This window comes from Mirounga angustirostris, unplaced genomic scaffold (genome assembly GCF_029215605.1).
Source record: "Mirounga angustirostris isolate CCGP_5_RB_7025 unplaced genomic scaffold, mMirAng1.0.hap1 SCAF_8, whole genome shotgun sequence".
In the NCBI taxonomy this organism is placed as follows: Eukaryota; Metazoa; Chordata; class Mammalia; order Carnivora; family Phocidae; genus Mirounga; species Mirounga angustirostris.
The window spans coordinates 71,804,380-71,832,019 of record NW_026991716.1 but is presented as its reverse complement, the minus strand read 5'-3'; the positions used below and the strand labels follow the sequence as shown (position 1 = coordinate 71,832,019).

The window sequence follows — 27,640 nt, the reverse complement described above, 5'->3', positions numbered from 1 at the left end:
GAACCTAAAATTCATATGGAAATGCAAGGAAGTCAGAAGAGCCAAACACTCTAAATAAAAAAGCATAACCTTGGAAGACTCACAATGATTTTAAAACTTAACTGCAAAGCTATAGTCATTAAGTGGTACTGCTGCATGGGATAGACATATACCCCAATGGAATAGAATGACAGTCTAGGAATAAACTTATACATCTGTGCTCAATTGATTATCAACAAAGGTGCCACGACAGTTCAATGGGAAAAGAGTTGTCTTTTCGACAAATGGTGCTGGGTCAGCTGGATATCCACATGCAAAAGGATAGAGTTAGCTATCTTGCCTACTCTAAAATAATTAATTCACAGTGGATGAGAACTAAATGTAGGAGCCAAAACTATAAAACTCTAAGAAGAAAATGTAGTGGTAAATAAATCTTCATGACCTCGGATTGGGTAATGTTCTTGCTATGACACCAAAAGCACAAGCAACAATAGATACAAATAGATAAATAGAACTACGTTAAAATTAAAAACTTCCGTGCTGCAAATGACACTATCCAGAAAGTGAAAAATAACCCACAGAATGGGAGAAGGTATTTGTAGAACATATATCTGATAAGGAATTTATGCCCAGAATGAAGAACTCTTACAACTCAATAATGAAAAGACAACCTAATTTTAAAATGGTCAAATGATTTAGATAGACATTTCTCCAAAGAATATAGACATGTGGCCAATATGCGCATGAAAAGAGGCTCTGCACCAGTCATCTGGGAAATGCATATCAAAACTGCATGAGTATCACTTCTCACCCATGAGGATGGCTATAATCAGAAAAGACAATAACTAGTGTTGATGAGAATGTGGAGAAATTGAAACTCTCTAACATGGCTGGTGAAAATGTAACTGTGGAAAGCAATTTGGCAGTTTCTCCAAATGTGAAACAGACTTACCAGTAGGCAGAGAGTGCATCACATGAGTAGCCTAGAAAGCTCTTCCACCACACCTCTGCTCAACTTTGCTCAAATCTCACCTTCTCCATGAGGACTTCCCTGAGCACCCCGTTTAATGCTGCCTGCCCCTCACCCTCACCCTGCCTGACCAGATCCCTCGTACCCTGCCCTTCCTTTGCTTTTTCCCATGGGCTTTCCTATCACCTTCTAGGGGCCTATGTAATTTATTATTTTATTGTTTTATCATCTATCTCACCCTATTAGAAAGCAAATTTCTCCAGGGTTGGGATCTTCATTTTCTTCACTAATATATCCCAAGTGCTTAGAACAGTGCCTGGCATCTGTAGAGGCTCAATAAATATTTGCTGAAGTAATACATGAACTGAGATTAGAGTAGAATGAATAAGCCAGTTCCGGGGTCCCCAAGACCACCTTCACTCAGAGATTCGCTAGGACTCACAGGACTCAGCACATGGTTTTACTCACAGCTAAGATTTATTATAGCAGCATAGTAAGGACACACAGCTGGATCATCAGGGAAAAAGACACAGCAGAGCTTGGATGAATCCACATACTGACTTCCTTATGCTCTCCCTTTCCCATGAGGGGAAAAGCACAAGAAAATGTGGCAACACGCGTGATGTTCCTGCCCGTGGAAGCCCTGTAGAGATTCCACACCCAGGGGTTTTGTTGGATGCTGATCATGTAGGTCCTCTGTGCCTAACATGTCCCAAAGTCTCAGTCTCACAGAAGGAAAGCAGGTGTTCAGCACGAACCACACTGTACAAACAGCTTAGACACAGTAAGCCACCCTTATCATTAGGAAAAGTATTCTCTCGGGATAGAGAACAGTTTACTAAGCTAGGTTCCCAGATGCCAGGCACATAGGCCTTTCTAAGAGAATAGTCTCAAGCCTGCTATGTTTACTCTTTTCTAGACACCAATTGACATTAAATTGTGATCCTTAAGTATAACGTGAAGTAAAAGAAAATGTTAGATTTCTGAACATGTTTCCTAACATAGTTTCTCCTTTGTAAAATTGAATACAGTCATTCTTAGGCAAAATATGGACTTTTTCTAGACCTCTGACTCTTTGATCCTTTAAATGGCATGTCATTTAAGCTGAGTATAGAGGTTTAAATTCTGCTGTCTTTTATCCTTTTATAGATCTTGGAATTTCTGGTACCACATCCAAAAAGTAAGTGTTTTTGAAGTTATCTGGTTTTCTTGTGACAATGTATTTATATTTATTTGAGACTATTAAACTCATTGGAGCAATAACTCACTCTCAGGCTAGGTAATTTCAAAATTCATTTTTATTACATTCTGGATTTTTGTTTTTGTTGTTATTCTACTAGAACTTCCAAACTGTTGACTCTGCAATGAAAAAGGACAATCTATTTCAGTCTCCAAGATTACCACTAAGTTAGGCTAGAAATACTTGGGAATTATGGTTTGAGTGCTTTAATAGCTTTAAATTCTAGAAGCTTTAAATTCTAGAATTATTACACTATTCCTAGCTAATATTGGTTTTAAAAAGTCTCTCATGAAGGATCAATTTTAAGGAGGATAGTAAGAATAATAAACAATGTGCCTTTTCTTTAGATGCACTTTTCAACATTTCTAAAATTGGGATGCATTTTACAATAGATGTATCTTACAATTCACTGTAAGGCAGGTTATAGTCATGATGTAGTTGTGTGAAACCTTCTGATGAGCCCTCTCAGATCTAGAAGTGCCATCATGTATGAAACAAAATATAGGTATTTGACAGAATACAGGTATACAGTTTTTATAATATACTTATTTGGAATTTCTTATAACCAGTGAGGAATGTGGTTGAATTTTGTGACACATTCTTCTATTGGAAGTGATAGGAAATTCCTGTTACCACTGAGATCCAAACTCTAAATGATTTTTTTTTTATCAAATGCTTTTATGCTTTCTTAGATATAAGACTCCTTTATAATTTTTAACCTTTCTCTCAATAACTCAAACAGACTGCTTCTAACCCCAAGTTATGAGCCACACACACTCTTTTCTGATTAGTGTCTTTTAATACTTTTGTGTGTTTTTGCCCGCTTGATTTTAGGGGAGATCTTCAGTGGAATGCGGGAGAGAAGAAGTTGACTGGTGGAGCCAACTGGCAGCCGAAAGTAGCCCCCGCCACCTGGTCAGCAGGCGTCCCACCAAGTGCACCTTTGGTACGTAGCCACTGGAGGCCAGGGCAATGCCGACAGTTTGCCACTTTCCTAGTGTATAGGACCGAGTGCACTTTGTGTAATTTTGCTACTGACATTTTATTTTTTCACCCACATGGAAGGAACCTAAGCCAGAAGCAATATTTACCAAAATGCAACTTGCAATGACTTTCTGTTTAATAAAGATTGTAACCTATTTTTTATTTTCATTATTTCAAAATAGTATTTAAGCTTCTTTAGCTATCAGTTCTATATTTACACAATTATGGAAACAACTTTTCAAAAGTCTTGAACATCACTGATCATTATCTATATTTTTATCTCCTTTCTTGCCCAAGTTACCTGATTGTCTTAATAAGTAAGGAAAAATGTTTTTTTCTTACCAGAAAGATGGGGCAGTTTTCTATCGTGTAAGTGGACTTTCATTTTAAAACCCTATTAATTCTGCTCACCATTTTTTAAAATTGAAACTACCAACACCATCTTTTCTATAAAATTTAAATAGATTTCATTTTTGTGTATTAAATCTCGATTAATACCATCGTTCACTCTGGAAAGAGCATCTCACTGGAATTTATTATTTTGTGAGATTTGAAACTACAAAAAAGACATTTCCAGGATAGGAAATTTACTGTTTTCCTGTGTATGCCCCATTTTTAGCAAAAACAATACTAGTCACTGTTTCCCAAGCTTATTTGTAATTTCACCTTGGCTCACTCCCTGCACCTAACTCACACTCTTCTCTAAGGCTTTCTTGGTGCCATCTCTCCTTGTTGCCTGAATTAATTCCTAACCTCACCCACCAACCCCAGCCAAACACATGGAAGTGAATTAATATAAATTAGAATATAAACCCTTCAGATGCCATTAAAAGTAATCATGCTCCATAAATTAAATACTTGAATTTTAGAGTTTAAAATGTTTTCTTTTAAATAACTTGATAAATAGTAATGTTTTATATATAAACAGTTGTATTACAGCTTAATAAATAAAAATAAGTTTAAACCAATTGGAAAAAGACCTTTTAAACTAAAATTTACCACTAAACAATACTAATAGTATTAATCGAATTACAACTTATACCGTAGTTTCTATAAGAAAAAACATTCTGGGGCGCCTGGGTGGCTCAGTTGGTTGAGCGACTGCCTTCGGCTCAGGTCATGATCCTGGAGTCCCGGGATCGAGTCCCGCATCGGGCTCCCTGCTCGGCGAGGAGCCTGCTTCTCCCTCTAACGGTCCCCCCTCTCATGTACTTTCTCACTCTCTCAAATAAATAAATAAATCTTTAAAAAAAAAAAAGAAAAAACATTCTGTGCTCAGTATTGAGTTCTCAAAACCTCTAGTCTCCTTACCCAACCCCATGGTTGTTAGTTAGAATGAGGGAAATTTAAGGACTAATATTCTCTGCCTTTGGTGAGCTCAAAGTCTGAAAGATCTTAATTTTAAGATGTAATTTCTAACAAATAACAATGAGAAAATTGCCTATTGTATCTAGGTATTTATCTCCTTAAATATTTCTTTGGATTATCTTAAAACAGTGTTTAAGAGGACCATATTTAGCTTTAAAATAAGGAGTTCCATTTTAATTTTGCAAAGGATACTTAGTAAAAAACTATATATCTCTTAAACTGACCTATGCCCAGGATGACCATATAATTTATTTCCAAACCAGGACTCATTTTGAGGGTGAAAGGAGCATAATTATTACCCTGGACCTCAAGCGTTTACCTGTAGCTGGTGGCCCAGATAGATGCTGAGACCATAAGCAGATAGTTCTCTGTCTTAGGGGGCTGCACTCCGTTCTCAGAAACAGAAACATTTGAGAGCTACTATCTTGTTGGGGATAGAGGGAAAGAGATTCAATAAATGTAAATAGAATCCCTAAAGAAAGAAGGGGCTTCTTTAGAACTGATCTTATAAATCTCTGAATACCACATATTGACATCAAATCTCACAATTTATATTATTACCAAATTAAAGGAACTCATTTTCCTATTCTCTTCTATGCAAAATTAGAGAGATGCCATGTGTTCTGAGAAGTTTATACTTTAGTGGTGTTGCCCTTATCAGCAGGATAAATCTTTTAATTGCTTTTTAACAGGTTGATTTCAGAACAGTCATGGTGATAGGTGCTAACAAAATCTAAGGTAGACTGGAGGAAAGGGTGGTGAGAATATGGGTACTTGGCAGATCAACTGTAGGCTTAAAACAAAAAGTGGTTGAGAGCCTGAAGTGAAGGTGGAAAGGAAGACAAAAAAGAAAATTTCAGGTAGAATCCACACTACTGGTGATCATTGTGAATGAAGCCAGAAGACAGTGGTTGTCCACGTTTCTTTATGGGGCAGTTCACTAAACAATGAGGCCATTTAACCAGGAAGCAGACAAAGGAGATCTACTTTAAAAATAGTATTCAGGGACTCCTGGGTGGCTCAGTTCATTAAGCATACAACTCTTGATTTTGGCTCACATCATGATCTCAGGGTCATAAGATGGAGCCCCACATTGGCCTCTGCACTGGGTGTGGAGACTGCTTAAGATTCCCTCCTTCTCGCTCTGCCCCTCCTCTCTCTCTCTCTCTCAAAAAAAAAAAAGTAATAAGTTGGAGAGCTTACCTGGTCAACGCATTTCCTGAGATCAAGACTGTAACCATACAAGGTTGGGAATTTATCAGATACTTAACAGCTGTTTTGCTTCTTCAGGACAACAAGGCCACTAATTATCTGATTGGCAGGCACCATCACCGAGAATGAGAGTAATATTCTCATTGTTTTTAAAACTCCAAAACTCCTTATTTTTATTTATGAAGCAGAAGACTTTAAGCTGTTTGTAATTAAACTCCAGAGAGGAACAGACATTATGCTTTAGCATAAAATATCCACAACAGCTGTGGAAAGAAACTAGAACAACAGAAATAATTTATCAGGAGGGCAGAGTTAACGTGTAGTTCTGTTTCTTTTGTTTATTTTCCTTGACATTTTAGGCAACAATATAAAGGTGGTCAAATGCAGAGTTATTTTATCTCTGTTAAGATAAAGTCTTAGATACAGTCTATGTAAATTCACTGCCCTTTATCCCATTTACTGCAAAGCTCTTCTTTAACAAAGCTCAGGCTTTGCTTTTACTTCAGAAATTATTCTGGCTTAATTATGTAAGAAGGCCTCTGGCTTCTCCCTCCAGCCAGTTCTTTCATAAGAACTCTCTTCCACTTTCCTATTCCTTAAAATATGTTTGAGTCTCCTTTTCTAAGAATATTCAAGAAAAAGAAGAGAAATGACGGACATAAGACTTATGCCTCAGAAGCAGCAAAGCAGTGTTTCCATATTTCCTGGTAATCTGTAGACCTCTCCTTTCAAATAGGAGATGAAAGGGCAGATGTGAGGATGAGCATCCTCCTGCTGCCTTTTAAAGTTTGTCCTGATCAACAAGAGCTAAGGTTGCTCTTCCCAGTTTCTTTCAAATTTCCTTCAGTTGCTGCTTGGAGGTGCAGCTATAGAATTTGTCAGAGCACAGAACTCAAGTTAGATCTAAAAATTGTTAAAAGGACTTGAACACTTGAAATATGTCTGCTGGCAGGGCTCAGTCGTCATGGCCATCAAGGACCCTGTGTTTCCACGGCTACTTCTTCCTGTTTTCCAATGCACAACAGACCTCTTAAGTTTTCATCAGACAAACTGGGAAGATACTTGAAATTCAGAAATATATGCATTTGGCAAGAGACCACAGAATCCACAATTCTTTCCCTAAAAACAACATTTTCATATGCCTACAGAAGAAACATTCAGTTGAACATTGAAAAAGAAAACAAAAAAAATTAGGATAAATAATAATTGGGGAGTAAATTATTAAGAGTTAATCTATTTGGGCAAAATAGCAAACTTAGACTGTCTTTAAATTATTTGACCCATTTATTTGCTCAGGAATTTCTACAGGTTCATTTCATTTTGATAACTAATAAAAACCTTTTTTCTTTCATATCCTGAAGTTCTAATGTTAACAATTCTGGTAAATAATACAGTTATCACTGTATGATACAATCCTGGTAAATGATAGGATTCTGGGTCTGGTGAATAGTCTACCACCTAACCTATTGAAATGATGAGTAAAGAGTGAATCTGAAAATATAAGACCTGTAGCATAGGGGAGGAAAAATAACTTGCCCTCTAACTTTCTGAATTCTTGGTTGAGACTCCTATAATGAAAGACAGGTTAGCGAAAGAAAACAGTTTAACAACATGTATACCATATATATATATATATATATATATATATATATATATATGTATGTATGTATAGGGGAGCTATCCAGGGAAAACTGAGTAACTCCACAAGGTAGCCTAAGCCACTGACTTCAACACCATCTGCAGCTGAAGACAAAAACAAGCAAGCTGTTCAGTGGCCAGGCTGGGGGAAATTACCAGGAAAAGCAGGGTAATCGAAACGTAAGATTTGTTTTGTAGATTTCAGGCAGTGTCTTCTCCATTGATAAGATCCTCTTGTGATTTAGTCAACCTTCTCTTCCTGCTGCAGTGGGAGAGACCCTTCCAAACGGAAATTTCCAGAGATTTCCTTTGTAATGTAAACGTCCCTTACAGAAGTTTAACTTCTACTCTGTTTTCAGAACTCCTCCTGCATCTGCTGTTTCTCAAAATAATATTATGCCAAAGAGGCGTACTTAGGGATGGCATACTCTGCTACCCTTCAATATGTTCTCTTTTTTTTATTTTTTGAGATAAAATTTACATAAACACTAAATTCGCCATCTTCACAATTTTAAAGTGTACAGTTTAGTGATTTTCAGTATATCTGCAATGTTGTAAAAACCATCACTATTATCTAATTCCAGAGTATCTCCATCACCCCCAAAAGAAACAAAGTCCCTTTTCAGTTTCCTCCTCTCCCTATCCCCTGGCACCGAATAATTTACTCTGTTCCTATAGATTTGTCTATTCTGGGTATTCAATATCAACAGACTCCTATAATATGGAGGGCTTTGTGCCTGGCTTCTTTCACTTAGCACAGCGTTTTCAAGGTTATCCATGTTGTAGCATGTATCAGTACTTCATGCCTTTTTATGGCTGAGTAATCAATCCATGGTTTGGATATACCACATTCATCAACTGATGGGCATTTGTGTTGTTTCCACTTTTTGGCTATTATGAAGAATACTTCTATTATTTGTATAGAAGTTTGTGTGTGAATATATGTCCTCAGTTGTCTTGGGAATATACCTAGGAATGGAATTGCTGGCTCATGAGTAACCCTCTGTTGAGCTTTTTGAGGAACTGCCAAACCTTCCCACAGCAGCCAATTCATTTTACATTCCCACCAGCAATATGTAAGGTATCATTTGTGGTTGTGATATGCATTTCCCTAATGACAAATGATGTTGAGCATTTTTTCATGCTTATTGGCCATTAGTTGTTTTTGTTTTTTTTTTTTTTTTTGAGAAATGTCTTCACATCCTTTGCCCATTTTATTTTTGGGTTGTCTTTTTATTGTTGAGTTCTAAGATCTTTATGTACTCTGGATACTAGATACTTATTAAATATATGATTTGCAAATATTTTCTCACATTCTATGAGTTGTCTTTTTATTTTCTTGATAGTGTCATTTGATAAATTTGATAAACTTTGATAAAGTCCAGCTTATCTATTTCTGTTTTTGTTGCTTGGTGCTCTTGGTGTCATATTTAAGAAACCATTGCCTAATCCAAGGTCTTGAAGATTTACACTTATGTTTCCTACATATACACTTATGTATAGTTTTATCTCTTACATTAGCTCTTTCACTATTTTAGACTCATTTTCATATGTGGTGTGACATAGGGGTCCAAATTCATTATTTTGCATGTGGAAATCCAGTTTTCCCAAACCATTTATTTAAAAAACTATTCTTCACTTATTGGTCTTGGCATCCTTGTCAAAAATCAATTGACCATAGGTGTATGAATTTATTTCCAGACTCTTTATTCTGTTGTACTGATTTATATGTCTGTCCTTATGCCAGACGTGTTTCAATGTAGCTTTGTAGTAAATTTTGAATCCAGGAAGTGTAAGTCCTCCAAATTTGTTCTTCTTTTTCAAGATTGTTTTGGCTATTCTGGATCTCTTGCATTTCCATATAAACTTTAGGCTCCAGTTGTCCATTTTTCCAAAAGAAGTTGAAATTTTAATAGGGATTGTACTAAATCTAAGCAATTAGGAAATATTGCCATCTTAATATTAAGTTTTCTAATCCTTGGACACAGGATGTCTATTTATCTAAGTTTTGGATGTCAGCAATGCTTTAACAAATTGTTTAACAATATCTGAACAAGTCTTGTCCTTTTTTTTTTAAGTTTATTTTTTTTTTAGTAATCTCTATACTCAACATGAGGCTTGAACCCACAACTCTGACATCCCTCTTCCAACTAAGCCAGCCATGTGCCCCAAGTCTTATATTTCTTTTCTTAATTTTATTTCTAAGTACTTTATTTTTAGTGCTACTGTAAATGAATTATAATTGTATTTTTTGATTGTTCATTGATAGCAAACACTACACTGAGTTTTGTATATTGATGTTATATCATGCAACTTTGCTGAACTTGTTTATTAGTTCTGATGGTTTCTTTTGTATATAAATTCCTAAGGATTTTCTATATATAAGGTGATGTCATCTACAAATAGAGATTGTTTCTTTTTTTCTTTCTGGATGCTGTTTCTTTCTTTCTTACCTGATTGCCACAACTAGAACTTCCATGACATCTTTGTCTTGTTCTTAAGGAGAAAGCTTTTAGTCATTCACCGTTAAGTACGATGATAACCATGCGTTTTTTGCAGATGCCTTTTTTCAGGTTGAGGAATTCCTTTATAATCTTAGTGTGTTGAGTGGTGTTTGTTTGTTTTGTCATGAAAGGGTGTTGGATTTTGTCAAATGCTTTTTCTGCATCTAGTAACATGATTATGTGGGTTTTTTTCTTTTATTCTGTTAATATGATGTATTACATTGATTGAGCAAACTTTACATTTCTGGGATAAATCTCACTTGGTCATGGTATATAATTCTTTTAATATGCTGCTGGATTTGGTATGCTAGTATTTTGTCAAGAATTTTTGCATCAGGGTTCATAAAGGATATTGATCTGTAGTCTTCTTCTAATGTCCTTGTCTGGCTTTGGTATCAGGGCAATACTGGCATCAAAGAATAATTAGAAAGTGTTCTCCCACTTTTTTTTTTCTTTTTGTATGCTTGAGGAGGATTGATATTAATTCTTCATTATACACGTAATAGGATTCACCAGTGAAGCCATCAGGTTCTGGGCTTTTCTGTGGTGGAAGTTTTTTATTGTTGATTATATTGCCTATGCTGTACTTTTTTTATAACTAGAAGTTTGTACCTCCTGACCCCCTTCATCTATTTTGCTCATCCCCACCCACCTCCCCTCTGGCAACTACCAGTTACTCATATGTAAGGATCTGTGTTTTTGTTTGTTCATTTGGTTTGGTTTTTAGATTTCATATTTAAGTGAAATCATGTGGTATTTGTCTCTGATTTATTTTACTTAGCAGATACCCTTTAGGTCCATCCGTGTTGTCACAGATGGCAAGATCTTTCTTTTTTATGGATTTATAATATTCCATTTCATACGTATTCCACATCTTCTTTATTTATTTATCCATTCATCTCTTGGTGGATGCTTAGGTTGTTTCCATATCTTGGCTATTGTAAATAATACTGTAATAAACATAGGGGTGCATGTATCTTTTTGAATTCATGTTTTCATTTTCTTTGGGTAAATAGTGGAATCACTGGATCATATGATATTTCTACGTTTACTTTTCTGAGGAACCTACATACTGTTTTCCACAGTGACTGCACCCATTTAATTCCCACCAACAGCACATGAGGGTTCCCCTTTCTCCACATCCTCGCCAACACTTGTTATCTCTTGTCTTTTTGATATTAGCCATTCTGACAGGTGTGAGGTGAGATCTCATTACGGTTTTAATTTGCATTTTCCTGATTGTAAGTGGTGTTGAGCATCTTTTCGTGTGTCTGTTCACTGTCTATAGGTCTTCTTTGGAAAAATGTCTATTCAGGTCTTCTGCCCATTTTTTAATCAGATTGGTTTTTTGGTGTTGAGTTGTGTAAGTTCTTTATATATTTTGAGTATTAATCCCTTATTGGATATGTTATTTGCAAATATCTTCTCTCACTCACTAGGTTGCTTTTGATTTTTTTTTTTTTTTTGGTGTAGTCTCAAGTTTATTTTTACTTTTGTTTCTCTTGCCTGAGGAGACATATCCATAAATATGTTCCTAAGGCCAATATCCAAGAGATTGCTGCTTATGCTTTCTTTTAGGAGTTTTATGGTCTCAGGTCTCACATTTAGGTCTTTAATCCACTTGAGTTTATTTTTGTGAATGATATAGGACAGTGGTCCAGTTTCATTCTTTTGCATGTAGCTGTCCAGTTTTCACAACACCATTTATTGAAAACACTGTCTTTTCCCCATTGTATATTCTTGCCTCCTTTGTCATAGATTAATTTCTGGTTTATTTCTGGGCTCTCTGTTCCGTTCCATTGATCTGTGTATCTCTGTATCTGTTTTTGTGTCAGTGCCCTACTGTTTTGATTACTCTAGCTTTGTAGTGTATCTTGAAATCTGGAATTATGGTACCTCCAGTCTTGTTCTTATTTCTCAAGATTGCTTTGCCTATTTGATGTCTTTTGTAGTTCCATACAAATTTTAGTATTATTTGTTCTAGCTATGTGAAAAATACTATTAGTTTTTTATAAGAATTGCATTGAATCTGTAGATGGCTTTGAGTATTATGGACATTTTAATAATATTAATCCTTCCAATCCATGAGCAAGGTTTATCTTTCCATGTGTTTATATCATCTTCAATTTCTTTCATCAATGCCTTATTGTTTTCAGAGAATAGATCTTTCACTTCCTTGATTAAATTTATTCCCAGGTATTTTCTTCTCTCTGGTGCAACTGTTTTCTTAATTTCTCTTTCTGCTACTTCATTATTAGTTTAGAGAAATGCAGCAGATCTCTGTATATTGAGTTTGTATGCTGTGATGTTACTGAATTCATTTATCAGTTCTAATGGTGTTTTTGTGGGGTCTTTAGGGTTTTCTCTATATAGTATCATATTTTCTGCAAATGCTAAACGTTTTGCTTCTCTCTTACCAATCTGAACACCTTTTATTTCTTTTTCTTGTCTGGTTGCTGCAGCTAGGATGTTCAGTACTATGTTGAATAAAAGTGATGAGAGTGGACATCCTTGTCTTGCTCCTGATTTTAGAGAAAAAGCCTTCAGTTTTTCACCATTTAGTATGATGTTAGCTGTAGGTTTTTCATATATGGCCTTTACTGTATATATTATATATATGCATGTATTATATATTCTATATATGTATGTATGTATGTATATTATGTATATTCCCTCTAAACTTACTTAGTTGAGAGTTTTTATCATCAACAGATACTGTATTTTATCAAATGCTTTTTCTACAGCTATTGAAATTATCATATGGTTTAGGGCTTTTTTGATTACTGATGGAAGTTTTTTGATTACTGATACAGTCTTTTTCTTTACGTCTATTTAGATTTTTTATGACTTCTTCAATCAGTTTTTGTTGTTTGTCTCTACTTCCATATTTATTATTTCCTTCTTCTGCTTACCTTGGGTTTAGTTTCCTTTTTCCTAGTACCTCAATGTAGAAGTTTAGGTTATTGATTTGAGATCTTTCTCCTGCATATGGGCTATATGTTCTTGTTTCTTCATATGCCTCAGAATATTTTTGTTGAAACCTAGACATTTTGAATATTATAATGTGGCAACTCTAGAGATCAGATTCTACTTCTTCTCCACAGGTTTGTTGTGGTTACTTTTTTGTAGTTGTTGTTCGTGTTTTTGTTGAGTGACCATTCTGAACTAATTCTGTAGTCTCTGTTCTTTATTATGTGTGACCATTAAGGTCTCTGCTCCTTTAGCGAAGTGGTCAGCTAATGATTAGATAACTACTCCTGAAATTCCTTGAACCAGAATATCTCCCAGTCTTTGTAGAGGGGCTTCGAGTTGTGTTGAGGCATGTCTTCAGAGTCAACCAGGCAGTTTGCCACTCTGCCTTAGCGATCACAATCACATACTGCTTGCTCAAAGCCTCAGGGTCAGCTAGAGGCCTTCTCATGTCTTTCCTGAGCATGCACACAACCGTGGGCATGTGCATGAACTTCTGAATTCCCAGGAGTATGTCTGAGCTTTTTAAACTCTTAATCCCCCAAACATCTCCTTCTCCAGACTTTCCTCCAAGCTTTTTGTTTAGTCTACTATTTGCCCTGTTATCCATTGCTTCAGACAGCAACAACTGAGACATTTGCCTGTAAACGTTTTCCACAGGTGGCTTCAGGTAACAACTTTAGCACTAGGTGCTTTCCCAGTTTGGTGAGACAAAGGCAAGCCTTTTGAGCCAGTCTTTCCAGGGAGCCATCCAGACAAGACAAAATAAAGAATTCAATATATTCTGCTCCCTCTGGTACTATTACTAAGAATATAAGCTGTTATTTTCAAGACTACAGCTGAGCTGGAGAACACTAGGGTAAGTTAAGATGCCACAAAGCTCACTATTCTTGCGAAGATCAGCTGATTTTCTTGAGTAAGTACTTTCTTGGTTGCTGCAAGCTTTGTTGGTTTCCAGAGTTCTAAAATAGTTGGTTCTAATAGCTTTTGACTGTTTTTCAACTGATTTTATGGATTAGGGAGAGTTTCAGAGTTCCTTACTTCACCAATTTTGCTGACATCACTATAGTATTTTCTTTTTTCATTAGGATTTTGCTTTAGTGGTTAAGTTTAAGGGATTGCAGTAGGGTTAGTTTTAAACATAAGGGAAATATTAGGGGACCTGTTGTATGACTGAAAACTGTCAAACCTGTACCTGAAATGGGATATTTGTGCTTTGTTATGTGTAGTCTTCTAAATGCTTCCTAAAACTTGGAATTAATTTTGGCTCTTGTGCAAATGTATAGCAGTCAAAAAGAGAGAAGTCTAACACAGAAAAGGAGAATCTAAAAATGGGGGAGGGGGCAAGGGGCGCCTGGGTGGCTCAGTTGGTTAAGTGTCCGACTCTTAATTTCAGCTCAGGTCATGATCTCAGGGTTGTGAGATCGAGCCCCGCAGTGCTGGGCATGGAGCCTGCTTAAGATTCTCTCTCTCCTGGGCGCCTGGGTGGCTCAGTTGGTTAAGCGACTGCCTTCGGCTCAGGTCATGATCCTGGAGTCCCAGGATCGAGTCCCGCATCGGGCTCCTTGCTCAGCAGGGAGACTGCTTCTTCCTCTGACCCTCCTCCCTCTCATGCTCTCTGTCTCTCATTCTCTCTCTCTCAAATAAATAAATAAAATCTTTAAAAAAAAAAAAAAAAGATTCTCTCTCTCCCTCTCCCTCTGCCCCTCCCGCACTCTTAAAACACAATAAAAATGGGGCAGATAGAAACCAAGCATTGATATGTAAATGAAGACACATTCTTTAGATGTCTACCCCAGTACCTGTAGGAGGATATAATGATAGGAAAAGAGAAATTTGACTCATTTACAGTGAGGGTAGAGGAGAAGCTTATAAGGAGGTAGAGAGGAAGCCCAATGCTGTCAGGCTGCAAGCTGGGGAGCCCAAATAGCACCATGACCATGAACATCAAGTTAGTAACCTTGTTCATATCACTGGCATGGTGCTAGAGCCATTTTTTAAAATTTAAAAATGAAATATTTTTCTTTACATAGCCAACACGTATTTAAAGGGGCATACATTTTAAAATTATATTCTGTTATTTTAAAACCAAATTATGTCGGTTCTTTTTGTTTGTTGGTGGTGGTGTTGTGTGTGTGTGTGTGTGTTTTGTGGGTTTTTTTGGTAGCAAGGAGCTGTACCTCCAGCCAGTTCGGTTCCTCCTGTTGCCGGGGCCCCATCTGTTGGACAGCCTGGAGCAGGGTTTGGAATGGTGAGTGGTCATCTGTGCTAGACATTGTAATTGACATTTCTGAGGCCTTTGCCAAATCCCAGATTGACAAATACAGCTACAGAATATAATTCTTCCCCAAATGCAGTAATGTATAACTTAAAAAATTAAGTTATCTGTGTTAGACATTAAGAAGTCTACACATGACATAATAAAGTCAGCTATAAAATACTTAAATTCTGTCATCAAAATAATTTCTGTAGCATATAGTTTTGTCATTTTGGGAGTAATATCTACCAAACACATTCTTAGCTCAATCATCAAAATCAAACTCTTGGGCACCTGGGTGGCTCAGTTGGTTAAGCGACTGCCTTCGGCTCAGGTCATGATCCTGGAGTCCCGGGATCGAGTCCCACATCGGGCTCCCTGCTCAGCGGGGGGGTCTGCTTCTCCCTCTGCCCTCTTCCCTCTCGTGTTCTCTGTCTCTCATTCTCTCTCAAATAAATAAATAAAATCTTTAAAAAAAAAAATCAAACTCTTAATCACTGTACTCAGATTTTCCACTTATCACTTTTATCACTAGCAAATTTTAGGGCCAGGGTCCATAAATAAACAAGGTTTTATCTCTTCAGAATTATGCTCACAGAAGACAAATAATCACCAGCAAAGCCTGGTTGGGAGAAGGATGCCATGTAGCCAGCCAGGCTTCTACTATCCCTTGGTGATTCTCTGCCATCTGTCAGCCTCACAGCACCCATCACTCAAAATTACAAGTTATACTTTCTCACAGACCTGCTTTCCTCACACATTTTCAGAAACATTGAACACTTAAGTGTCAGGCATTCCCATAGTGGATTCCACTCATGCTGTGAACTGCTCTTCCTTTTCAGCCTCCTGCTGGGACGGGCATGCCCATGATGCCTCAGCAGCCCGTCATGTTTGCACAGCCCATGATGAGGCCACCCTTTGGAGCTGCGGCTGTACCTGGCACACAGGTCAGTATTTTTAATTTCCTTAAAATAATGACATTGTAAGTATAAAACTGCCATGTGGCAAACTGTTTAAAAATGTTTTTACCTAAGATAATCCTCCTATCTGTTTCTTCAGAAGTAAAGGGGGAGGGCGCCTGGGTGGCTCAGATGGTTAAGCTTCTGCCTTCAGCTCAGGTCATGATCCCAAAGTCCTGGGATCGAGTCCACATCGGGCTCCCCGCTCAGCAGAGGGAGCCTGCTTCTCCCTCTGCCTATCTCTCTCGCGCTCGCTCTCATGAATAAATAAATAAAATCTTTAAAAAAAAAAAAAAAAGTAAAGGGGGAACATGGGAGACAGATCAGCAATAGTGTGAGGTTTGGAGGAAAATGAAAGAAGTAACTCACTCTCCTAAGTCCCTCCATTCCTCTCCTACTTAATTCAGAATAGTTCCGGAGGACAACTAGACATTTAAAGTATCTGCACATTTATTTCAGAAAAATGAGTACTTCTGATCCATAGTTTTATCATGTGTTCCCAGAACTAGCTAAACTCAAGATTAGGGACACCCTCCTCCAGGCTGTCAGTTGTGCCCAAGAATTGTGAGGCTAACAGCAATGGGTTTGCCAAACTGCAGAGTCTAAGGGAGCAGTCTCTACAAGACTATGTGCACCTCAGACACCAGCCACAGGTTTGGGAGTCCCAAGGGCTACCCCTTCACTTCAGACCAGCTGCCTACAGATTTGAAGGTTCTCAATATCTTAGAACAACTTACAGAACTCAGGAAAGCATGAAATTTATTGCATTTTTATTATAGTGAAAAGATACAAATTAGATCTAGCCAAAAGAAGAGATGTGAGTGAAGTCTGGAACTGGGAGGGTTCCAAGCATGATGCTTCTTTGTCCTCGAGGATGTGTTACTCAACCTGACATCAGTGTGTAGCAATATACGTGCAGTGTTGCCAACCCAGGAAGCTCACCTGCACTTTAGTGTGCAGAGTTTTTATTGAAGTTTCCTTATGTAGGAATGATCGGTTGAATTATTGCCCATGTGGTTGAACTCAATCTCCAACCCCCCAGCTTCACTCAAAGTCAGGCTGAGATCATGTGGCCCCACGACCTGACGCTCTCATCATCACACTGTTGGTCTTTCTAGTTGGCTAGTCCCCACCCTCAGTCCTCTTGTTAGCATAAACTATCAGGTGTGGTTCCAAGAACCCACCCTCAATAACAAAGACATTCCTATTACTCAGGAAATTCCGAGGGTTTAGAGGTTGCCTACCAGGATCCAGGACAGAGGACAAACCTCTCTTTAGATGAGGCCAAATTTCTTACTACCAAAATGGTAAAACACATACACTTTGTTGAAATGTTTTGCTGCCAATAGTGATAGTCATGTTGATGAGTAACCAGTTCTTGATTCCTTTTGTAAATTGCCTGGCCAAGGTGGAGGTATAGGTAGAATCAAAGAGGTTTTTACCATGAGAAACTGACTCGGATGGAGTCAGAACATCACTTTATGACTTTACTAGCACCGTGCCCAGCAAACCAAAACAAAAAGCTCAAATATATTACAATGGTATCAGTAAATGGTTTCACTTCTATAATATTTTTTTAAGGATTTATTTTTTTATTTTGAGAGGAGGGAGCAGGGAGAGGGGCAGAGGGAAAGAATCTCAAATAGACCACCTGCCGCACAGGACTCATCTCCCAACCCCGAAATCATGACCTGAGCTGAAATCAAGAGTCAGATGCTCAACCAACTGAGCCACCCAGGTGCCCCACTTCTGTGATATTTTTAACTCACCAAATGGATGTTTATATTGTTATCCGTAGGATTCCTACTTTGAACTCTCTGAGTATACTTTAATCCCTTTTGCTTCCTTTAATCATCTCCAAAATCTATTGTCTGCCTCTTCCCAAAGTTCACTTTCAGCTTCTTTAACCCTTCAAAAGCCACAGTGACCAGAAGAGAGAATGGTGGGTGTTCAAAGAGATAAATTTAGAATGTGAGAAACCCTAGCCTTCAAGGCTATCCTCAGAGCACTGGCTTCATGAGTAATTTTCTAGTCTGCTCTGAGTCTAATGAACTCTGCCTCATATTGTTTCTGAGGGGAGTGAGGAAGGTTTAGGGGGTAATAGTCGGGGTTAAATTTAATCTAGATATATTTAAATTCTAAGAAGGATCTCATTTATTATGAATGTCTCCTTGATGGTTGAATACATCTATGATTATTTAACACCTTTTTGAAAAAAGGCAGGACATTTCTATTTTTATTAACTTGGAAGAATAATATTAAGGTTTTAAAAATTTTATTGTATTTTATGTGCTAAAAGCTTTAGAAATAAATTAACACAATTTTATTAAAGTAGCTGTTTTCTTGCATGATACCAGTGTTACATAGCATCAGTTTACTTAATTCAAAGAATGAAAAATAGATAATATGATGAAAGTAGTGTTTTAATCATTTAATTGAATTCATACTGATTTAGGAAATGGTATGCCATATTTATAAAAGTTTTAGATTGTAGGGGTGCCTGGGTGGCTCAGTCAGTTAAGTATCCGACTCTTCATTTGGGCTCAGGTCCTGATCTCAGGGTTATGAGATCAAGCCCCGTGTCAGGTCAGACTCTGCATTGGATTCTCTCTCTCCCTCTCTCTCTGACCCTCCCTCCCTCTCTAAAAACAAAACAAAACAAAACAAAAAACAACTGTCTTATTTCCTGTATCAGAGAAGCAGCAGAGGTGATTATACTAAATAGTAAAATAAATATGATTTTATAAGTTCAGAAAACAAAATACTGTTTTCCATTACTGATTACTGGACTATTCCACTATATCTCAATTGGTTGGTATCATCCTTCATGATGTTGTCATCTCACCAAATTAAACGAATCAACTCTTACATTTCTCTTTTCTTTTTAAGATTTTATTTATTTATTTGTCAGAAAGAGAGGGAGAAAGAGAGCGGAAGAGCACGAGCAGGGGGAGCGGCAGGCAGAGGGAGAGGGAGAAGCAGGCTTCCCGCAGAGCAGGGAGCCCAATGCAGGCCTTCATCCCAGGACCCTGAGATCATGACCTGAGCCGAAGGCAGATGCTTAACAGACTGAGCCATCCAGGCGCCCCTCAACTCTTGAGTTTCTTACCTTCCAAATAACTTCAACCCTTGCATTTATTTTTTCTGATCTTTCTATGAAGAATGATTCCTGTTTTAAAAAATGGAAATTTGATTGATAGGTAATGCAGTCAGTCAGTAGTTTCTGGACATAGGAACAAATCTAAAAATCTTTATTTCTGGAGCTCTATTTACTGAACCAATAAAAACATACATCTCTACCCCCATAATCCCAGATTTTTGAGATTTCTCCCAGGCACAAGGATAGGAGAAGAATTAGACTCAAAGAATCCATGTCAATTATTACTCTATACAGATCACATGACCTTTTTCAAGGCTTCATAGCCTAACACTCCTGCAAAAGCCTGCTTCCGCTATGTCTGTCACACAGTAAAATAATTCAGGTATTAATTAAACAGAAACAAGGTAAGTTAATTCTTTGTTGCTTTTGCTAGCAAGTGCAATATGGTTCTTTCCTATAGCATTTAGTAATTAGTCTTCCCTACAAGCTGGACTGGCAATATTGGAATTTTATGACATTCACACCTGGGAAACTCTTTTCCATCTGAAACAAACAGTGCCCCCAAACTTGACTGGTTTTCGTTTAAAATACTTCATGTGAAATTCTATATTTAGTTAATAATTTAATTTCTTAAATGACTTTCTGCAAGTTATTTGCTTTCAGTTTTTCCCTCAAACTCACTCTCACTATAAGGAAAAGTCATTAAAATTCCTTTATTAGTTTAGTGGTACCAATAACTCAAAGTAAAAATGCTTTTGTGTAGAGCAATTGATTGTTGTGTTATTGTATTCTATATTTGTAATATCTGAATGTGACTAGTTTTCTACATCTTCCCTAACTCATATCCATATGGTTGTACCAGAGTTCTCAAATATTACTTTGGCTAAATCTGATGTCAGAGAATTTCAAGAAAGCCAAAGATCATTTGAAGTGTACTTTATGAAACCAAAATTAAACAACACTGTGGCTAAGTAGAATGAAGTAGATTTTGTAAACCTTTAGCCATCTGATCTTCTGCATGTTTGTTTTCTGTGGTATGTGCTCTGCCTAATGCTTACCTGTCTCTCTGTTTGATTTCTGTTTCTGCTGTCTTGGGCTGGCTTTTCCCCACTAGCTTTCTCCAAGCCCTACACCTGCCACTCAGAGTCCCAAGAAACCTCCAGCAAAGGACCCATTAGCGGATCTTAACATCAAGGATTTCTTGTAAACAATTTAAGGTATCTAATATTGAGCTTTTCCTGTGGGCTTATAATAATGACCTTGTAATGCTTAGCTATTTCAGATATGATATTTGTACTTCTGTTCTTTGAACACATGTAAGAAATAAAAACAACAACTTGAGTGTTTTTACTTTTTAAATCAGTATTAAAGCTGTCAATGAATGATCAATAAGTTTTTTAAAACCTTGATTAATTTACAAAACTAAGAGAGAGAAAAGCCTCCAAGTTGTCCTGAGAAGCACAAAGATTTTACTGATAAGGCAAAAAGTTGCCCAGGCTACTTGGTAAATTAGAAAATTACCACTTTATTACCTGATGACAGGAATTTATAGAAAGCTAACATCTATTACATTGCATTTAGAAACCATCTAAGAATATACTTGGCTACAAAATTGTATTTTTTTGTTTATCCTTACTTGGCCTCATCAAATAAAGCTTAGATTGTTACCCTTTGCAGCTTCTGCACTTAAGCAGAATTTTAAATTTCTAACATTCTAGTTTTAAATTTCTAACATGATTTATGACATGACTAATAATGGACTTACGGAAGGAAACTGATAAAGGAAAAAAGTTTACTGCTAACCCCAGCACCTAACACAGTGGGTAGATTCTCAAGTACTTGCAGAAAGGGGATAAACAATAATAATGCTGCTTTTCCATTACACAGTACTTTTCATCCCCACTTCCTAGTCATGAACTCCTTTGGTCGTCTCAGTGGGAAATCAAACCCTGTGACGTAAACTAGCCAGATACTCTTTGTCTCCATTTCTCAGCTAAAGGAACTGATCCTTGGCATTGAGTGGTTTGCTCAAGGTCACACACTGGAGGGAAGAGTACGAGTGTCAAAGTTTTGGGACCACTGTCCAATGTAATTTTTATTAGCTTCATACATCCTATACATAAATATATTTTTAAACTTTCTCTACTGCATACTAAGATTTTTGTGGATTCAATTACTTTATGATTTGTTTTTTCTTATACAAGGTTAATGAGTTTATCATTTTGAGGCTTTGATATCTCAGTCAAGTAATTGCTCCATGTGCCTGACTTTTCTATTCCGTGTTGGGTCGGACTGGGTTGGTGTAGGCATAAGAGAGACAATGAGCACTTCTTAGCTACTAAAGGTTCAGGGCTGACTAAGAATACTGCAGGGAGCAACCCTTCATCCACCTCTCACTCAGTAAATATGCTCTCCTGGTGTGCCAGGAGCTCTGAGAAGCACCTGAAGCAGAGATGCTCGACATAGCCCTCAGAGGTTCACAGTCAAAAGGGAGTCAGACACAGACTAATTTATGAAAAAGAGTTCCCCACGTGGCTAAGCCTTCATCCCAGGCAGATTCCCTGGCAGGGATGACTGGGGAAGCAGGGACTGGTGTTCCTGGGGACAGAGGAAGGGGGAGTGACGTTCCCAAAAAAACACTGTCACCATGGATTATCTCCCTCCTCATCTCTTCTGTTACTTGTTCAACTGTTGAGTGACTCACTGGACACCATAACTGAAAAAAAAAAAAAAAGCCAAAAATAATGAAAATTGCTGTCATTCCTTCCCCCCCCCGCCCTTTTTAAAAGGCGAACTGTTCTTAAATAATAGTAAATGTCTCACTACTGAGATTTCTAGTAAGTGTCCACATTTCAAAATTTTGCTGGTACAATTTTTATCTAAAATGAAACTTTACAATAAAAGTTTTCCTAAAAATTTCTTCCCAGCTGAAACTTGAAGCAGAGAATCGTGAAAAGTGTATAAATGTGAATTTGTTATAAAGAAACCTTTTGCGTGAAGACTTTTCATAGTAACTGTGAGGTGAAAATGCAAGGGAGGTAATATGTTTGAGGAGTGTGTCATGTTGTTTTCTAATTCAAGTGCTTTTTATCTTTACAGCTGCGATTTTTGTGACTGAATAGGAAAAAAAATAATGAGTTTGGAGACTTCAAATAAAATTGATGCTCAGAGTTTCAAAGTGAGCCACCAGTACCGAACCCAATGCTTACTCGTAACTTCTCTTCCAAAATGTGTAGCACAGCTGTGAAAGTGAACATTAGGAATGTGTACTACCTTAGCTGTTATCCCTATCTCAAAACTGTAGTGTATTTGGGTTCTTTGTGTGTTGTACGATGTAAAAACAATGAATGGATGTTTCTGATGCCTTTAGTGCTTTTCTGGACCTCGCCTATGGACGGATGATGCAGCTGTTGTGTGGTGAGCCAGTTGGAAAGATGTGTCTGTGTTTTTGAGGGCTTTGATGTATATATGACTTTTGGACAAACCTAAACTCTCCCCATAAATTCTCTTTTTCTCTGTATCTCTGTTACAGACATGGTGTGATAATATCAAATAGTAAGGAAAACACTCTTAAATATACAAAACTTTTTCGGTGTGGAGTACATTTTTCCAATCACAGGAACTTCAACTGTTGTGAGAAATGTTTATTTTTGTGGCACTGTATATGTTAAGAAATTTTGTTTTAAAAAAAGTATAAGGGTTAACATCCATAATAAATATTTCTCCTTGAAGCTACCTTATCAAGAATGAAAAAATCATATGGAAAGAATTCCATATTTAATCACTGCTATATTAAAATGTATATTTTGATTATATTTGACAGGTTTTGCATCTAAATTGACCTATTTATTCATTCTTGATTAAATGCACTGAAAAGTAAAGGGTCCGTTTCTATCCCATCCGTGAAAATGCAATTAGAGATGTGCTACTCAAATGATTATGAAGACACCCCAAGGTATATGTGTAATTTAAAGATTACTGCAAATATTTTTATTTTATTGTGGGTTTTATGTACATCTGTTAATTTAGTATTTCTTTGTGTGTTCTGTAGACTAGTGTTCTTCCATGCCTCAACTGAGCTCAAAGTAGGTTTTGTTGTACCATTGTGATTAGAATTTAAACTAATTCAGAGACTTGTATCCTTTACTGTACATACTGTATTCTTTAATTTTTAATTTGTTGTCATACTGTATGTGCTGATGGCTTGGCTTAAGATTTTGATGCATAAATGAGGTCACTGTTGATCAGTGTTGCTAGTGGCTTGGCAGCTCTTTGTAAAAGCATATTGGGTTGGAAAGGTGTTTGCCTATTTTTCAAATTATTTAATAGATGTATGGTACCATTTAAAAGTGGTTGTATCTGAATTTACTGTGGGGATAACATACACTGTAATGGGGAAAAATTACCTAAAACCAATTTCAAAATGGCATTTCTTTCTATTTCAGTTTAAAAACCCAGTGCATGTACGCCCTCTGAGATGCAATAAACACCTTGAACAAAGAAATGCAAACATAATCTTTCTCTTCTTGATTATTTTTTAGAGAAAATGTCTGTTTCAAATGACACACAGCATATACAAAATATTGAAAATTTGAAAAACATTCACAGTGAGAAATGCTGTTCATGCCAACAGAGTTCTGATTATTTTACAATAAATTAAAAATAAGGGGAAAAAACACTTTAGCTGTCATTAAACTTGGGACTCTGGTTGCTGTCAGATAAACTGAAATTTCTTTTTTTTTTTTCAAAAAAGAAAAGGATGAACTTTCTTTTAAGTTATGCAACTCCTATAATAGTTTTGTGAGAATTCTCCATGAAAGTTGAAGAATAATAAAATAGATTATAGTGTACACACACACTTGCCTGCCCATAAACTCAGACACACAAATCTAGAAAACAGGCTGACTTTATGCCTGTAACTCGATTGTGACCATGACTCAAAAAGTAGTCCAATCTCAAATAGAAGTATTTCTCAGCTACAAGCATATCCTTATTTCTAAAACTCTCTTGCCCTTCACTAACTAGGATTTGTATCTCGAGGACTAACTTTCAGAAGCTAGTATCTGATTATGTATTATGATTTTTGTAGATTACGTTTTGGTCCTATATTACTCTGTAGGCATATTGTAACAGAAATGTGTTTTAGACTTTAAGTAATTTTAAGTTTAATACTGTATTTTTTAATAAGCTTTTTCTCTTCATTGAATGGCCCATTCAGTGGTATAAATTCTCAATAGGTGAAACTGCAAGAGCATTATTTTTAAATCTGACACTTGAACCTTGCCGCATTGAGGTTCTTGGTGGTCCTTGTACAATTGTCATATAGATGAGATGCTGAATGAGGTCCTCTGGGTACTTAAGAAATGAGTCTCTCTGGATAATTTTCAACACAGGTCCAGTTTAGCCTGTGGCTCTTCCACACGTGAGCCTGCCTCCCTAGCCTCACCTCCGGCTCAGCCCCGTCCTCTGCGTGCATGAGGATGTGGGCACAGACACACTGCTCTCTGCATCACCACACCACTCCTGAGGCAAGGGGACACCGAGCACTTTGCTGGCTCACACAGGGCCTTCTGCCTGACATGACCTCACCAACTCCAGCAGTGCAGCTAAATCCTACTTGTCTATCATGGCTCCCCACCCTACTCTTATCAACCCTTATGGCACTTAACATATTATAATCATCTGTGACAGTGGCATCCTCTGGCCAGTTGTGAGCCTCAAAGGCAGGACACATCTCCTGTTCATACCCTCAGGAACTAGCACGTCAGTGGGTGCCGGTAAGTGTTTGGGATGAATACAAGTATACTAGTTCTTAGAGGTGTCCTCACTTACCTGGACACTGCTGAACTAATACCAATTTCTAATTCCTGAAGAATAACTCTCCTACGGACATTTATTGTCAAATGTTAGAGTTTTAATAGCTGTCAGCTCATCCTAACAGAAGAACTAATATCAATTAAAAACTCATCTTGGGTTGAAGATTTTGAGTCACTTTTTATTTGGTATAGTGATTGCAAGTGGTTCTCTCTATATTAAGTGTCTCCTTTGTTTGCTTTTGTGTTATTTGTTGTACTTTAAAAAAAAAAAAGAATAAAGACCAAAGACTTTTTTGGAGGAGTCATGGGGTTTGCAAGAGGAGGAAAGGAGTACAACATAAAAAGAGAAATGGAAAGTCACAGAAAGATAAATTGTGTGAAGGCCTCCTTCTGCCTCTTCGGTAGACATCTTTAATAATATAGCCGCAAATTTTTGTTGGCGGAAGAGGGGCATGCTCTGGTGGCAGTGATTAACATAGTGTTTCTTGTGTGGAAGTACTGGTTCAAAATAAAAATCAGGGTCATCTTAGTTGAGAAGTCACATTGGTCTCTATTTTCAAGGCAGTGGGTTTTGTGGTAGTTTATTGTTAATCCTCTCAGGCTTTAAGAAAATTTCAATTTCTCGGGCGCCTGGGTGGCTCAGATGGTTAAGCGTATGCCTTCGGCTCAGGTCATGATCCCAGGGTCCTGGGATCGAGTCCCGCATCGGGCTCCCTGCTCCTTGGGAGCCTGCTTCTCCCTCTGCCTTTCTCTCTCGCTCTGTCTCTCATGAATTTAAAAAAAAAAAAAATTTTTCAATTTCTCATAGCCTTGCTGACAGATTTCACTACTGCACACGTTATCTGGATCCCCTCTGTGAGAGGAAACATGAGGGAGCTGTGTGTGCGTTAGTGATATGGTCATTAACCTTAGCTAAAGCCTCAGAACAGCAGCGCTGCAGCACCTGAGTTCATTCCCACGCACGCATGCTCAGACAGTCCTGAGACAGAAAGGGCTTCTATAACTGACTCTGTAATAGGTGCCCTACAACTCCTTTACGGACGACGGGTCTTCAAACTGGTTTCGCTCTGCACCTAGGCACTTGTTTTTGAGGCCCTCAAAAAGCTCTCATTTATATGGGTTATATCTGTCAATGCTTACTATGTTAGAAATTAAAATTGAGAAACTTTCAAATGTCTTTAATTCATTTAAAAATAAAAATATTAAGGGCCACTTGGGTGGCTTCGTCGGTTGAGCGTCCGACTCTTGATTTTGCCTCAGGTCATGATCTCAGGGTCATGAGAATAAGCCCTGCATCAGGCTCCGCACTAAGGGGGGGTCAGCTTGAGATTTTCTCTCCTCTGTGACCCCACCCCCTGTTCATTCTAAAAAAAAAAAAAAAAATACAACTCACAATTCAATACAGAGCTGGGGGATGAGTGTGTCAGCTGGAAAGGGTGTCCAGGCAGGGCACAACACCCACCAGAGTTCAACTCAGTCGCCTAGAGAATCCTTCTTAGAGTTTCCAATACCTAATGATACTTTTTAAGAGCATAAATGGAAGACGATGACATGATAAATGCTTTATAATAGAATTAAGTCTTTTATCTGGAGATCAAGAAGTTTAATAAATATACTTTGACAGTGATTTTTAAAAAAAGCTAGAACTATTTAGTGATGATCGGAGATGGAAGATACTGTCGAAGTTAAATATAACCAGAAGGAACACGACATGTGCAGGTGGTAGCCGTCAGGGCTGCGAGAGCGAGACAATTTGGATTAAAAGCCTATGGCTGTAGGGCGCCTGGGTGGCTCAGTTGGTTGAGCGACTGCCTTCGGCTCAGGTCATGATCCTGGAGTCTCGGGATCGAGTCCTGCATCCGGCTCCCTGCTCGGCAGGGAGCCTGCTTCTCCCTCCGACCCTCCCCCCTCTCATGTGCTCTCTCTCATTCTCTCTGTCTCAAATAAATAAATAAAATCTTTAAAAAAAAAAAAAAAAGCCTATGGCTGTAAGAGATGGCAGCCTGCAACAGAAGCCAGGCCTGCAGAAAGCAGCACCCCGAAGGGTCGGGACCTAAAAGGGTCCCTTCCCAGCCAGGCGAGGGGTACACAATCATCTTTTCATGATGGTCTCCTCTGCTGTTAACCCAATCTTGAGCACTAGATTCATCTCCAACACACCCAAACATCCCATGGTTCTTTTCTCTCTTTCAGAGTAGAGAACACCTCTGGGGTAAGTCAACTAATTTCATAATTTATAATTGTCTTTGTAAAACCTAAACAGTAAGTAAACTTTACAGCCTGAAAAGACTTAAAAGTATTTCCCAAGGAAATTTGGAATTGTTTTTTAAACTCTCTGCTATTTTGGATCACATGGATTTGTCACTCTATTGAAAACAGGAAATGGAGTTGTGACCGTGTATGAAATATTTCAGATGTAAATTCAGGGCCAGATTTTTAGAACACCTATCCCTTCTCAGGGAAAAACAAAGCTATGGCTTCAAAGCTAAATTAAAAGGAGCATTTAGTTTTTAGAACAGAGACAAAGGTGTGGTTGCTGTGTGATTGAGTCCAGAATAAAATATAGCTAAATGACTTACTGGGTGGTTATGTGTTAACTAAGTGTTAGTTCACTAAAAAAACCACGTATGTTTGTTACCTAAC

At 37.6% G+C, this 27,640-nt stretch overlaps 1 protein-coding gene across 1 annotated transcript in view; it reads left to right on the top strand.

Annotated features, from left to right (window-relative positions):
- SNAP91 (synaptosome associated protein 91) overlaps window positions 1-23,696 on the top strand; it is a 143,521-nt gene extending 119,825 nt beyond the window's left edge. The window contains exons 24-29 of the mRNA XM_054505455.2: window positions 2,099-2,129; window positions 3,024-3,135; window positions 15,033-15,116; window positions 15,965-16,069; window positions 20,296-20,398; window positions 22,281-23,696. Coding sequence (XP_054361430.2) covers window positions 2,099-2,129; window positions 3,024-3,135; window positions 15,033-15,116; window positions 15,965-16,069; window positions 20,296-20,388 — 425 coding nt within the window. The 3' untranslated portion in view covers window positions 20,389-20,398; window positions 22,281-23,696. The remainder of the gene's footprint in view (window positions 1-2,098; window positions 2,130-3,023; window positions 3,136-15,032; window positions 15,117-15,964; window positions 16,070-20,295; window positions 20,399-22,280) is intronic.
- Window positions 23,697-27,640: the final 3,944 nt, after the last annotated feature.